Below are 16,128 nucleotides of genomic sequence, written 5' to 3'. Positions count from 1 at the left end.
TTTTGGTATGGACAAAGATACTTCTTAAATGCCAGAATGCTGTGGCTTACACAAAATTCTTTAAATAAATATTCTTGTTTAACTTGCTACACAATACATCACTTAAACTCCATTTGTGCCTCAGAAAATAGAGAATTTCTATATAGAAATGTAAAACAATCTAAGAAGTAGAGGATTTTGGAAGGTCATAGGGTGTAAAGCTTTGCTCTAAGCAGAACCAACTAAGTTTACATTTGGGCACAGAAATTTTGGGTTAAATCATCCCTATTTGAGGTCAAGGGAAGCTGAGCACACACTTTAGCATTGATTTTTTTTCCAATGTGGCATCAAATGCCATAAAATTCCATGAAACCCATGAAAAGACTGCTTTTGAAAATATGTCTAAAGACTACCACACATTTCAACATTTTAAATACTGTTTCCTCATTTAAAATCCAGAATGTTATTACTGCACTGCATACTTATGGTCAGAAACAACAGCTTACAAAAACCCTCAATCTGACTGCTAATATAAAGGTAGGTTAAAAATTACTCGATACAAACCTTTCTTTTCATTCTTTTCAGCTTCTTCAAACAGGCCTGGTAAATGTATAACCACTCCATTACCTTTGGGAACATAAATGATTTATTTTAAAGACAGGAATCAACCACGTATTTTTAGGATGTAAGGCCTGTAAACACTTGCTGTCTAAACTTTTATTCAAGAAGTAAAACTGGAGTTCACACAAAGTGATCTTGAGAACTTTTTAAACTTAAACTTTTTAAGATAAATCCTGATTTGGGGTAAGCAGCTGCTGGGCTGCTAAAGTCAGGAGAAGCAGAGCTGGTTTGTTTCAGGCGTGAACGCCAGGCTGCTGCACAGCCAGCTGAGCTAAGCGGATTCTTGTCTTTGTTCGTGGTGGACTTTGCCCTGCAACTCCAGCCTCAATTGTTCACAGGGAAAAGCTCAAAGAAGTCCCTGGCCTTACCACACTGACAAGCCTGTGTGAAAATATTTAAATCTTCCTCAATAATCAGGTTTCTGTTTTAAACTCAGCTCAAACCAGTGCTGTGATACATTAGCAATGCCTTCCCCCTGCTTTTGAGCTACAAAATAGAACCCATGAGCGATAAAGAGCCCTGCTGGCGAGACATGGAGGATTAGTGATGCAGTGGGCTGGAAACAGCTGCTGCCTCCTTCTTGGGAATGTCAGAAATATATGCAAGAGCCTGTCTCAGCCTAAATTTAGCATAACTCAAGTTATAGTCATTACTAATTGACAAGGGAGTAAATAGGAAAGCAAGACAACACACCATATTTAGCTGAGAGAAAAAAAAAAAGTTTAATAGATTCTAGTTATCCATTTGGAAATTATTAAATGGAACAAAACTGAAATTCTGTGACTCACTAAAACTTACACTCATTTCTTGAACAGTCTGTACATTTCTCTCAGGAAGAATCAAAACTTTGGACAAGAGGCTTAAATTTGCCTACCATTTAAATATGAGTTTAATGTCCAGTGAACGCTGCAAATCTTTTTATGATGCCATCTGCACCAAGTATCTTTATAGCAAAATAAAGCATCACCCTAAACAGCTGGTGATGTGTATAAAAAGGGGACTGGATAATGACCTCCTAAGTAGAGCCCTGCATTTTGGGGCCTATTTCTGGAAGTCAGTAAAGAGCTGAGAGAGATATTTTTATTATTTATTTAGCTAAGTCCTGGTATTTGTGTGCTCAAAGAATAGCAGATATATTTCTGAAAGTATAAAAAGAGAGCACAAGTAGAGACTGGGGTCCAAATTTTACCATAAAGTATAGGAAGGAACATGATAAGATGTTCTTGCTTTCAGTTTTCTAACAGTGGAAACTAAACTGACACTGAAAGTAGAGTAACTCTTCATGGTAAAGCAGCAGTGAAATAAAAGTCAAACAGCTGAGGCTAAAGCAAATCTGACTGAGAGTCATGTTTTTCTTTCCTTCTTACTGCAAAGTACAGTTCCAGCTATTCACTTCACAATGTCATTTTTTATCGTAATTTTCAAAATGTCTTACCAATAAAAGAAATTGCCTTTGGATTAATGATGCCACTAGGAAATAGGTGAAAATCATATTCTTTCCCATCAACAACGACAGTATGGCCTGCATTATTCCCACCCTGCAAGAGAAAGAAACATATGCAGAATAATGGTTTAAACTCTAAGCAGATTATTTGGCAAGAGCATCTCTTTATACATGTCTTTGGTCATTACTTTCTCCACCCTACAGTTTCTTACCATGCTTTAGCATTCTAAAAAGGGCTCAAACAGGAAAGTGAGGGAGCTAAAGGAGTTCAGCAGGACTGTAGAATTGTGAAGCAGAAGGATACCATGAAGTCAAGGCAGGGCTGGGGCAGAGCAGGAGTTAATACAGGAGTGGTGGCATAAGCTGGACAAGGACTGAAGCTTTCTGGGAAAAGAAACTGGAATTAACTACCGCTCTTGGAGTCCTGTCTCTGGCATGCTTACACAAGCCCATTCTTTTTAGGCATCTTCTGTACATGGACATTCCCGTGAGTTTAAGCCCAGTATTTCCCTTTGAATAGAAGCTCTTCCCACCTGTCCAACCACAAACAGCTACTGCTTCTCTTGGGTGTTCAAGACAGAGGCTCTTTGTCAGGTTGGAACCATGTGCAGACTTCGCAGCTACACTGAATGACCTTGTCACTCACAGAATATCCTGAGTTTGAAGGGACCCACAGGAGTCCAGCTCCCGGCCCTACACAGGAGCACCCTAGAAAATGGTCAAGAGATGATCTTCCCAGTTACCACCACCACCACTTTATGGAGTCTGCAACAATTCATGACTTACAGGACTATCTACCAGAACCAAGAATAGGAGCCGGTATTTTCCTTACTAAACTGCTTTTCCACAAACTCTTTTAAAAGAGAATGATGTGGCAACACAGAAATTTGGAATGAGGTGAGCAAATCAAGTTGATTTGACCTGAAATATTAAGAATTAAAGGTCCAGTTTTCTCAGCAGGCTTAGTGTTTTTTCCTGCTGTGTCTTAATGTAAGTTTGTCTCCTACTGATAAGGTTGAAACCTGACTACTCATGTTCTGTGGTGACACAGGCCTTCAGTTTTCCCAAATGATTACAAATCCTAATGGGTTTGATATGAGAACTGGATGATTTAAACTGTCTAGAAAGAGGGCATCTACTGGAAGGGGAACTGAGACTGCCACTGGTAATTTGCAGAAGAGTGTTGACTGAATGAGTGGAGTTGTATGAAAACCCTGAGAAAGAACAGTCATTTATGAAAATGAATACTAGAACACAATTTAATCCAGAGTTTAGTTTATTCTTCATTTACTCATTTGCCTGTTTGTACGTAAAACACAGGAAAATGGCAACTGAAAATCCTTTCAAAATGTGGACAAATGCTGAAACACAACATTAAGAAAATAAGAACTATGGGTACAAAATGAGAATGTTTTTTAAGCAGTGTGATGGAGAACCTTAGGAAATATGTCTGCAAACATGACAAAAATAATTTTTATGATTTGGAACATTTGAGCTCAACAATTAATTTTAAACAGATAAGCTGCTAAGGGAGAGCTGAGGAGTTAGAACAGAAAAAATAGTACACACAGATTTCATTTGATTTAAAAACTGCTGGATAGCTCATCCTTGGGATGGGAAGGATTTTGAAATGTCTTGTTAATGCAGAGTTATAACTTGTCCAGAGAATCCTGGCTATTTTTCTTGCCGCCCAGATATAATAAATCAGTTGTAGGAATATGGATCTAGTTAAAAGCACTCAATTATCTAGAAGGTTAATTAATCAGGCAGGAGAGTACTTCACATTATATTTAAGAGGTCTGACTCTGGTCGATTGCATTCTGGTTGAAACACTGATTTATTTTATTATCAGGCTGAGAAGAAAGCTAGTAACTTCTTCTGGGCTCCCAGCTTTTCTTTTCTGCTCACCTATAGACAATGGCAAGATGGAAACTTTAAAAGAATTAACTCCATCATTTAATACCAATTTAACCTCTACTACAAGTAACAATTTCCTCTTTTCCTCAGAAAATGGGGAACCAGAGTGCTTCAAAAGTATTTGTTGTCACAATGCTATATAGCTGCACTCTGCTTTTCTTAATCAACATGAATATGAACAAATGAAGTCAGGCTTGAGGATCACAATATGAGATAACAGCATTCCTAAATTACAGTCAAAGGCATTTTCTTGTATCCTAAAATTTCAGAAGGTGGGATACACTAGTATGAGAATGCTTATGAAAGACAATTTATGCTTTTGGAAAATTTCCTGAACAACTGACACCCAGACAAATGCTCTTTCTTTAGCAAATGCTTGAAAAGGGATGTTAATCAAGCAGCTTGTGAAAGTTGGCATACATAAAAAAATGCTGAAGCACAGAAACACCATCAGATATTGTACATTCTCTAATAGCCAAAATCTCTGATACAGTTTCAGTCCCTCTGGATAGATAACACACATCAAAACTTCAGTGACAGACCACCTAAACCAGCATTTCTCTAATTAAAAACTAGTATTGACATCTCTTGAACTGCATTTTGCACTTCTCTTGTTGGTCTGTGTTTCCTCAACAAGTGTTTTCCAGGTATATTTTTACAGCTTAACGAATGATACGTTTATAAATATAATTTAAGTGATAGCAGAGCATTGAATTACCAAGAGACACAACCACACACTTGCAAAACTTTACACTGGTCTGATGAGATATTTGCTGTTTATTATCTTGTCATCTCAGTAATTTCTCATGTTCAGTTGCACAGATATTCCAACAGCATATTGGCAGCCTAACAGCTGAGATATTAAAGACATCTACTCCTTTTAATTTTACTCCAGTTCTGAGAGTCATTATGTGACTTGTATGAGCCATTTCTTCTCCTAACAAAATATAAGTCAATCTAACATCTTATATGGGGTTTATTTGAAGACTACACATTTGAAGGTGCAGAGGACTGCCTGGTACACTGCAACTGTGTGAGCTCCCCTCTTTCCCTCAAATGGTATTTCATTAAAGTGATGTGAACACTAACACAACAAGTGACAGTGTTCTCTGGACCCTCAGGCTGCTTCCTTCCTCTTGGACCAAGAAACTTTTGGAGCCTCTGCTTGGCCCTTGTTTCAAACACGAGAACATCGTAAACTTCCGTTTAATATTCAGACTCTGCCATGCAGCACTGAGCCCACCTGAAATTTATCTTCAACCATTTGCAGCTTCCTAGGTCCCTAGAGATGGTATCTTCTGCAGTTCTTAAAAAATGTCTCTAACACAGGGAATGTTAAGGCAACAACTTCTGATAGATTATTCGTCAGTGCCATTTTGGCATGATCTGTATTGTGAAATGATGGTATGGCTAGAAATAAGTTGCTGTGTAGTCTGGGCATCCCTACTAAACCATTCTGCTGTAGGAAATGCTGTTCCCAAGAAGACCCCATGAGATAAGCTGTTCCAGTGGCATCCATATACACTCCTCACACACTTCCCCTGCTCCAGAGTGTGTCCCTTCCACAGGTGCAGTGGAGTCTGGGGTTTATTTAAATAATTTTTTAAATTACATTGTACTCAGATAATTTTTTTCTGTAAGATTTTAATCTATATTTTCTGACATTTTATAATCCCAGTGTAAAATTACATATTGTCCCAGTACTAGAAGGAGCTAGAGGAACTAAATTACCCCATGCAAGATTGTGGAGTCTTTTTTCAGTGCAGCACTCTGTTAAAAAAAAAAATCAATTTCTAAGCTTTTAATGTACTGATCTACTTGTGGTATTGGATTGATGTACTGATGTACATTGATTACTATTCCAGAGTGCTTGAACACTAGAACTGTATCAATACTCTAAACTGAGAAGCTATATTTTACCAGTGTTAACAATTGTAGCTGGCATAAAAAGCACCAGGGAACTGATAATTATTATGAACGGGTTGCCAGAGGACAGTCATTGTCTTCACAGTAGAACTTACAAAAGCCATGAAGAAACAAACCCACCTCCCAAACCGATTAAAGGCTGCTGCTTTGGCCTGTATTTTTTCTAAAAGAATCTCTATTTTCTGCAGCCAAAACACTCCAAGACAGAGAATTACTTTTGAGAGCAGCAGGGAGGCTGTTCAGTACCTGCAGCAGTAACGCCCTTCTCCCAGTTAGCCTAATGAGACATGTTTGAACAGGAAGGAAATGTGTCCTGATGCTCACAGGTGCTTCTGTCTGCTCTTGCCAGGCAGGTAGTGTGGAGGAGTGCTACCAGATGCTCTCCTGGTTGGCACATCCCTCATTTGCTCAGTGCTCCTCACAATGCCCAAACGTAATTTGATTAAGTAGATTAATATGAAAAATCATCAGATCACATAAAAACCTTAAAACCAGATGATCATTTCAAGCTATAATTAGAGTGGGAACAAGAAACAGGTTTATTTTTGATGGGTCCCACAGTGATGAGATCTCACCCTCTCCCAGTTAACAATGGGGAAATAACAGAAACTGGTTACTGAAGATCTGCAGCCAACACCACCGTGGTGTGAGTGACACACCAGCAGCACTCAGAGCTCCTTAGCCACTGCTACATGCAGTGAATGAATGAAATGTCACAACTAGGTTTTAAATACACAAATTAGAAACAAAAACGTAGTTCAAGGAGATATCTGTGCTAGGAAGCACATGGGGCTATCTGAACACAGTTTCAGTACTGGCTGATGTGCCTGAGGCGAACCTCGCGTGTATAAATGGGAATATCAAGTAGGAGTAGATTGTATTACCTCCTTTTGGCAGTCATGCAACTGCCACTAGAATACTGTGTCCTTGGTACGGGGACAAGATTACAAGATGATCCCCTCTGGCATTATTATATGAATTTATAATCTATGAATTGAAATACCAGCCACAAACCAGCAGTTTGGGAAGCCTTCATCTGAAAACAAATGCTGTGACTCCTGTCTCTCTCTCTTCATGGTAAGTGTCCCAGTAATACAGATTCCAACCATCAATGGAGCAAAACATTTTCTTAAATTCAACTGTACCTGCAGGCCAGATACCTCTGTTATCATAGTGTCAAGCAAACTACAAAATACTTCATTTTTGTTACCTGAATTGAGTAATTTTGTTCAGTTTATTATTGCATTTTTATGTGAATAAACAAGAAGGAACATTGTTACATAAACTGTTTATTCTCTTTACAATTTAATTAACAATAGTTATTTCTAACTTACATCAGCAACTGCCTGGAACTAATTTGAATAAATGTAGCTAATAACTGCTACCAGCACGACTGGCTCTGACATGAACTTTATAATAATACAAATGCATTGACTTTCATGGGATTTCTTGTTATTTACACCACTGCAAATGAGGTTTGAGCATCATTGGTATTAAAAACGTTCAGACAAGTGGAATACATTAACTGCTTTGTACATGGAGACCCTTCAACACGATGTCACTGAATCACCTGTGAGTGAACACTTCTGACAATGGCTGCAAGTGCTGCACATTCCAGCTGGAAGGTTGTTGCCACAGGTGCTTGTTAGTTTCCCTTACTATATTGTAAAAACTAGAAGGTTTTTTTGCTACTTTTTTTCCAGTTTGACTATTGCCAAGTAACATCCAACTCCAACTCAGATTTCAAGAGGTGCACCATAACTTTGTTTTTTATTTTTTAACTCAACCCATTGGGAAGAAGTGGGTTGGGAATATTCAGAAGTATCCTTAGGACCACAAGAACAGAGGAAATGGTGATTTTTAAAGCTGTGGTGGTGACAAACAACTGGTCCGAGTTGCAAGTTTACCTCCAGACCCCAAGCACCCTCAGCCAAATCTAGTTTGTCTCTTCTTTCCCAAGACTATGCTGCAGTAATGACTTCAAGTACAAACAACCCTGCACAGAACTGCTCTGACTCCTGCCCTGTTCAAGTGTGCCCCTTTGCTGTCTCAAAGAAGGAGCAAAATCCATAGGATCCCACTGTCCCAACTAAAATAGTGATCTTTTTGAAAACTCCCAAATTCCCATGGAAGGAGACCTTAGAAAACCTCATGAGGTAATTAGTATGATTACAAATACAAACATTCTTGAGAAGAACTGAGCAAGATTTTTGACCCTTTACAGGAACATAAAATTATTTGCAGCACAAATAAAACCCCTAAAGCTTATATCATATACTGCACCAATAATGTAGTATTGTTTCTTTACGACAAAAAATGACCCTAACTTATACAGATACCTTGGTCTCCCTAAGCATCTGAAAAATGCAACTGGAAAAGCCAAGTCTAATTCAACCCAGGTTTCAAACAAGAATCAGTGTAGGCAAAGTAGACACTCAAACACTAGTGATTTTCTCTCAAACTGAATTCATTTTTTTGTCACATCACATCAAAACAACATACCACAACAGACCACTATAACAAAACACATATTTACTCCAGCAACAGATGCAAAGAATATAAATTCAAGGTGTATTGGTAGAAAATGCTACAGTGGAAAAATATTCTTATGCTAGCAGAATACTAAAATAACGAAAACCAAACATGAAAAAAACCTAGATAAGTCTGCTTGTCTTTAATTCTCTCTGCTGAAGAAGCATAGTCATGTCCCTGTGGGAAGTAATATGATCCAAGGATATGAACATAACTTTTCTTATATCTGTAAACAAGTTAAGAACAGAAATGAAATAGAACAGATGTAATTTCAGTTTAATTTTCAGCTGTTTTCTTTTGATGCTTGTAGAGGATAATAAATTCATCAGGCTTTATAAAGGGGATTGAAAATTAAGCTTGCTTTCTTATGGAGATTTGGAAACTTTAAACCTGACCTTCTCATACAGTATTTATAATCCTGGTGGTCCTGAGATGATCTTGTTGATGCCCAAAGGAAAGGCTAGTTTAAAATAGCAGTGTCACCATGTTGTTCTAAAGCTTAAAATGATATAGTGTGGCATGTAAGTATGTATAAGCATAATGAAAAATAAAATTGGATAAAGAACCTTAGAAACGACAGATTGCTACAAAAAAAATTTCAAGTTTGGAAGGGTGGAATACTTCCTTGTAGCTAAAGAAACAACTCACACTTAAATCCTCTCCTGTGTCAAATAGTGAAATAAAACCTACTTGTGTTTTTGCAGGGAATCTTGTAAAAAATTACTTAGAAACCTGTATGAGTGTACATGCAAGTGGGATTATCAACCTTCCCAAACATTCGAGAAATCAAAAACAACAGTCCTGCAGTCACTGTACACTCACAGCTTCAAGGTCATCAATCTCCTCACTGAAGATCATCAAGCACTAAATCATTACGAGATTAAAGCTTTTCCATACTACTTTATCCTGGGAAAAATTACACTAAACATCACAGTTAAATCTCATTGAAAGGAGAGCAAAACATGAGACAGAGAAAACCAGCAGCAAACAAGCTCCCGTAACTCCACATAATCATCACATAAAACTGCCCTAATTTAATCCCTGTTGCAAACAGTTCCAGTAGCCCATGATCAATAGGGACAAGTCACAACAACGTGTGGCTGCTTCCCCTGCCCTGTCAGCAGCAACAGGGGAACAAAGGAAACCTCCCCATCTCGCACCTAAAGCGCCCAGAGAAACTACTGGTCTGCCATTTCTGCCACGCTTGGCTTTTATCATTCAATTGCTTGCCCACAGTATTTTCCTTTGCATTCCTCAAAGCACTGTTACTAAAATACACAAAATTTACATTGTATTCATTAAAACACTAACACAAGGAAATCGGGAAACCTACAATAATATACAACAGCTACTTGTATGGAAGCGTTGGCTACATCCCTTCACCCTTGCTTAAATTGTTCCCTAATGTTGCAATGCTTCCTCAAACCCAACACGTTGCCAGGCTTTTCTTACTGGTAAAACCTTCTCAAACTTATTTGTTAACATCCACTACATAGAAAAAATAAGCCACTCCACACCCTTGGTTTATGACCTGGTTAAACTTCTCAGTCCAAGTAACTCTGAACTAGTCAACCACAAAAGACCTTAACAGCCATTTTTTCTGGTATTCTTTTCAACCTCCTCAGCTTTTCTTCACTATTACCATCAACTGTAATTTTTGTCCCTATGTCTCAAAAGATCAGATTATCTTTGAAAATAAAGCAATTCTTAACCTGAAATCATAGACTTGATAGAGGAAATATTTTTAAAAGTGACTGCATATTTTGTGCAAAACAGAAACTTTAATATGAGAAGCTTAAGAAATCTAATAACAGCTCTTAATGCAATCACATTCTTCCTATTTGGTGTTGCTTCTTACAAGTCACTTCTTAAGGGAATGCAGATAACATCAGACAGATTGTTTCCAGATTCCCAGAAGGCAGAATTGCCACAGGACTGACACATCCAGCATTGTCATGGGCACACTGGAACAGCAGTGCCGAATGACAGCTTGAAAAATTTCTTTAAAATTGCCTTGGCCTAGTCCCTGCTGCTGAATCACTGCCACTGGTGTTGGTGTGAAGGGAAGAAAGGCATGCACTTGTGTTGCAGCTGGTTTACAGATCTATTCAGCAACCATGATGTGACCTGTGACAGGTAGAGGTGATTATCAAAGGGCCTCTACACATTTAGTAGCAATAGCATTCCTGTCTTTCACCTTAGGCTGTTGGAAAATCTTTCCTTTCCTTTGAATTTTTTATCAAGTTTTTGGGGCATTTTTAGTGAAAAGTTATTGTTACAGTGTACCTTATGCAGTCTCACCTTAAGGAAACAGCTAGAACTGCATGACAACCAGCTGGCCTCAGTTAACTGAGAACTTATGATGTGTGACTTTTTAGGAACAGCTCTAGTCCAAGCAGGCCCTCTGGAAGCACACCACCTTGGCCCCTTGGCACTTGTGACAGGTGACTGTTTGATCATACTCCAAAACTGATCTGAGAGATCAGCTAATTAAAACCCTGCTAGCTAACACCAGCCACCAGCTCTAGCTTTGAAGGTAGACACAAAACAAGCAGTGAGGTGATGTGAGACAGGTACATCTGGAATGAGAGCTACCACAGATAAAGCCACTATCTGAAACCAGGTTTTGATCAACACCAAAGCTCTCTTCCTGTGTTAGATGTATCCAAATTACTTCACCTGATACTCTGACAATATGCTAAGAAGCTACATAAAAAGTGAACTCCCATCTTTATGTCAGAATATTCTCTTAGTTAAAAGCTTTAAACAAATATGCAAACCCTCTTTTTAAAAGAAACATCAAAATCAAATATTTACCACTGAAATCTTTGTTTTTTACCCTTTCCTAAAAATATATCAAGGAGTAAAAGTATTGCATGGCATCATGTGACAGCTCCATACCCCAGGAGGCCACAATAAGAAAGAAATAGTAGCCTCTAGTGTTTTTCTTCTGAAATTCTTTGCTTGCTGAAAGAGCAGTTTACAGGAAAAAAATGTTCTTGATGTTCCCCATTAAACCTACTCAGTTCCTTAACAGCCTGCTGTTATTAGTTTATTTAGAAATACCTTTTCTCCTTCTTTATATGGGTTTGTGTGCCTATGTATCTGGTATTTTAATGAAAGCAGGCTGTGAAAAGTTTTGTACAGCATCATCCAAAAGATCATTCAGAGATCTTTTATCCTTTCTGAAACACTCTCTTAAGGATGCTACAAGTATAAAGGTGAAATGAAATCAATTACTTCTGGCAAACTAATATTTCATATTTAAATTATGTCACATATTTTAGTGTCACTGAATGGTGTGTACCTAATTATTTTGAACTCAGACTGTATAATCTAAGCACTGGTCAACCAATTAAGTCATCAATTCATGTGAAATTCTGAATGCTCAGGAAAATTACAGAGGCTGGGGTTTCAATGCAGAATTTTCTTTTAATAAACTTTAAAGCTTCCCTTGTGCCTGTGATGGACTTCTATTGCCATTCACCTGCTTGCCTTTTATTCTAGTATCCTAGAAAACAGAATTTCATTTCCTCTGCAGCAACTGATGTCACGGATTATTTTTATGCACCCAGCACACTAAAATACTTGAGAAACATTTAATGAAAGTTATTTCCTTTCATGGAAACATTAGGGAATTACTGTTTGGTAAAACCCCTTTCAAACTCAAATTTTAAAGTCCCTACACAGCATTTAAATCCCTACACAGAGAGGAGGGCAGCCTCACATTTTCAAAAGGTTGGCTCGAAGAGTATCCTACTAGGATGAAGAATTACTCTAGCTGGGACATTATTTCAGAAGACCTAAAAATCCATTTTTCAGATATTAATTTTCAAGCTTTCTCCACTTATATTTCACTGAGGACTAAAACAAGCTGTTCAACATCATTTCCACCAATGTCTCAGAAAATGGAGTGGACAAGACATCAGGTAATTAATAATGTTGTCAATCATCATATTCTAACAAAAAAGTCTGGCGCAAATTTTTCTGACATTTTCTCCAAAATCTCGATTAAGTCAGTCATTCAGTATTTCTTGTTTAAGAAATTGCTTCTTATACACAAGTGCTATGGCACTGAAAGTTCTTCTTAGTTTCCGGGAGCAATGCGAAGCAACAAAGTTCTGCCCCAAACACTGAGCTTTTTCATGGCACTACACAGCATTAATGGAGTGCCCCTCAAACTGATTACATCTGTAAGTTAATGACCTGCCATTATCACACTGAGAGAACTCATCAGTACTGTTCACATCCTTAAATATGTGCATATCTTTACTAAACCTTAACAGACTTCTAACAGACACAAAAATCATACACTGTTATCCACTTGCATGATGGGCTTTGAAAGTACGAAATATTAAATTATTAAAATGGCACAATTAAAATTACCAAATGCACAAACACCCACTGAAGTATTAAAAAAAATCCAGTCCTCTTTAAAGTTACATAATATTTGCCACTCAAAAATAAATCACGACTCATATTTTCTTTTTCAAGTGCTTTATAGTTGGCCCTAATCCTGAAGGCATCTCCTTCTAACCAGTGTATCAGGAATGCTATTATAGTCTCACACACTGTATTGGGGAACACTTTTGAAAATGGGGAACACTCTTTTGAAAAGAGCCCAGTGCTTTTCTAGCTCCACCTGGAGCTCCTCAGGCTGCAGGAAGACAACCCAACGTGCACAGCAGCACATTAAACCATCTAAGCCATCACACACTAACCCTTGTGGCATGCTCACACACACGCACTCCTGTGTCCTTCACAGGGCATCCTGAGGCTGCACCTGGGGGTCACACATCCAAAGTAGCTGCTGGATGGACAGCAGATCTGTCCTGAAAGCAGCTTCAGGGCACCCTGCAAAACTGAGCCTGAAAAAGAACCAACACGACTCCTTGCAATAGTAACAGTAACCCCATGAGAACTCACTGTTTGACAGGGGCCTTTATGAAATGCTCCTCCTCAGCTAAAATTTTTAATAATTTTTTTTTCTCACAAAAGCAATCTCAAGACCTGAGTTTAAGTTCCTAGTAACACATTACTGGGAGAGGCAAGGGGGAAATAAATATGAAAAAAAAAAAAGTATGGTCCTGGTAATGCATATTCATGAGCTACCTTTTGCAGGGAAACTTCTCCCCAAGGTGATTCAAGATCTTGGGAGTTTAATGTCCCAAATGAAAATACTTCCTCCACCTTCTAAATATTTAACCTGCATGATAACATTTATTTACATAATATGCTTAATTAGAAAAACGTCCTTGGATTTATTACCTTGGATTCAAGGATGTCTGCAGCTTTTCAGTAGCTATCATGCATTTTAAAGCAGAATAAATTTCATGGTACATACCAGCTGAGCTGGACTGAACTTACTACTTTTAATTGTGTTCACATAGTTAAAGGGACAACAGACAGAATATTAGCTGTATTAGACTAATATGTTCATAACTAATGTTTGAAAACAGTTCTTTAGAAGTTATTACCATTATTGATGTCCCATCCCTGGAGGCATTCAAGGCCAGCCTGGATAGGGCTTTTAAACAACCTGGTCTAGTGGAGGATGTCCCAGCCCGTGGCAGGGGGATTGGAACTGGATGATCTTTAAGGTCCTTCTAACCCATTCTATTTGGAATCACCTACATGTCTAATTTTGTTTACATTGTGCAAATACATTGTTTTGGGAATCCTTACAATCTATTCAACTCAAAAATACCTATAAACACAGTCATGCAAGATGTTTCCTGTTTTCATGCAACTCTAAATCCTTATTTTTACACAAATTGTTTTCTTTCCCCTATTTTACTCATGCTCAATGCTATATTTATTTTTTAGAATAAAGTTCCAGGCGCTTTGCAGGGAACACAGTCCGCCCATCCAAAACAGCCCCTGCAGTAAAACTTCGGCAGACTCCTGAGGTTTATTACGGCTGGCCTTCAGGCCGGCTCATAGCGCTTTTCCCCGGAGCAGCAGCACGCCCGGAGACACCCAGCCACCCCCGCACAGGCAGGGGAACATCCCCGCAAGCCCTGACCGCACCCCGGGCCGCGGGGCTCGGCTTCCCGGGGCAGCCCAGCGCCGGGAAGCGCCCGGAGCGGCTCCTTCCCGGGCAGGCGGCCCCGGGCCCCCGCCCGCCGGCACCTCGGGATTCAGTGTCGCTTATCGTGAGGGGTCAGCTATTTATATTTATAGCTCAGGGATTGTTTCTTTCCGAGTGGCATTTGGAGGCGCAGGCGGGCCGGGCCGGCCCGGGGGCTGTGCGCGGCACACGGCTGCCCGCCCGGGCACGTTCGCGTCCCGCCGCTGGCTGCGGGAAAGGGACGGGGACTGGGGATAGGCAGTGGGGAGGGAGAAAAGCAGCAGGAGCGAGGAGAGGCAGCTGGAAGGAAAGAGCGCTGGAGGGAGGAAAGGCGGAGCAGCAAGGGAGAGAGGGGACTCGCACGGGGAGGAGGGCGCCGGGCCGAGAGGAGCTGGGGGAAAGCGGGAGCCGAAGGGAACGCAGGGTGGGGAAGCGCCGAGGGAGTGGCTGAAAGAGCCGGCTCGGCACCCACCTGGCACCGGCACACAATATCCGACTCGGTGGCCAGCAGGTCGACCACCTTGCCCTTGCCTTCGTCCCCCCACTGCGCCCCCAGCACCACCGTCACTTTGTTACCGCCCGGCTCGCTGCGCGCCCGCTTCAGCCCGCCGGCGGCGGGGTGGCCGCTGCGGTCGTTGGACGCCCGGGTGCCCGACATGCTGGGTGGGAGGGTGGCTGTGGCCGCAGCAGCCGCCGCCTCACGCTGCCTCGCTCCCCGCCGCCGCCGAGCCCTGCGCGCTGCCCGCGCCGCGCCGCCGCCGCCCGCATTTAAGGGCGCCGCCGCCGCCGCCCGCCCCGCGCTGACGTGCGGGGCCGCTGCCCCCCGGCCTCGGCCTCGGCCGCCCGCCCGGCCGCTCTCGCACGGACCGGACACACACCGACACACAGACAGATACGCACAGACACACAGACACACACGCTCTCTGTCACAGCGCCTCTCGCACTTACAGTCCCCTCGCAGACACAGTCCCCTTACACACATGCTGACGGAGCACCCCTTCCAAGCACGGTCCCCTCACACTCACTGTCCCCTTGCACACAGGCACAGCTGACAGAGGCTGTGGAACTGTGAGGAATGCACAGCCCCAGGGCATGCATGTAATGGGCACCTCGGAGGGATGCAGGCAGGCCCTTGTCACCCTCAGGCAGACACATGAGTGAGATGAGCCTGTGGTATGGACAGACAGATGGACAGACATCAGTCTGTGAGGCGCTCTCACGCAGGGGTCTGCAGCGGTGTCACTCTGTCAGGGGGCTGCACGGCAGAGTCACAGCACACGGGTTCAAGGCGTGTGGCTGTCACAGCAGTCTGAGGCCTGTGGGGCTGTGTCACGCGGACGGACAGACACGTGTCGTACTGAGGTGCATGACTGTCACTGTGACACTCACAAGCACTGTCACTGTTACTGAGGTGTCAGGGTCTTAGGCACAGGAGCTGTTGTCCCCGTGAGACATACACACACAGAGTCCTGAGGCGCATGACCCTGTGTCACTGACAGACAGACAGACAGGCAGGCACTGGCCTAAAGAACACAGGCCACTGTCACTGCAAGACAGATGCTGCCCTGAGGCATTTGGGACTGTTGCTGTCAGACATGCAGGGAATTGTACACTGAGAGAAGCCTGGCATATGCACAGG

General features: G+C 41.3%; 1 protein-coding gene across 1 annotated transcript in view; it reads right to left on the bottom strand.

Moving 5' to 3' along the window:
• ADSS1 (adenylosuccinate synthase 1) overlaps positions 1-15,251 on the bottom strand; it is a 28,039-nt gene extending 12,788 nt beyond the window's left edge. Inside the window, exons 1-3 of the mRNA XM_038138465.1 lie at positions 14,962-15,251; positions 2,036-2,138; positions 544-606 (exon numbers count right to left, since the gene is read on the bottom strand). Of these exons, the coding sequence (XP_037994393.1) occupies positions 544-606; positions 2,036-2,138; positions 14,962-15,147 (352 nt within the window). The 5' untranslated portion in view covers positions 15,148-15,251. The remainder of the gene's footprint in view (positions 1-543; positions 607-2,035; positions 2,139-14,961) is intronic.
• Between the last annotated feature and the right edge of the window lie 877 nt (positions 15,252-16,128).

The sequence above is a fragment of the Motacilla alba genome, chromosome 5 (genome assembly GCF_015832195.1).
Source record: "Motacilla alba alba isolate MOTALB_02 chromosome 5, Motacilla_alba_V1.0_pri, whole genome shotgun sequence".
Taxonomy (NCBI): Eukaryota; Metazoa; Chordata; class Aves; order Passeriformes; family Motacillidae; genus Motacilla; species Motacilla alba.
The sequence above is the reverse complement of the archived record's forward strand: the minus strand, read 5'-3'. Positions and strand labels throughout refer to the sequence as shown.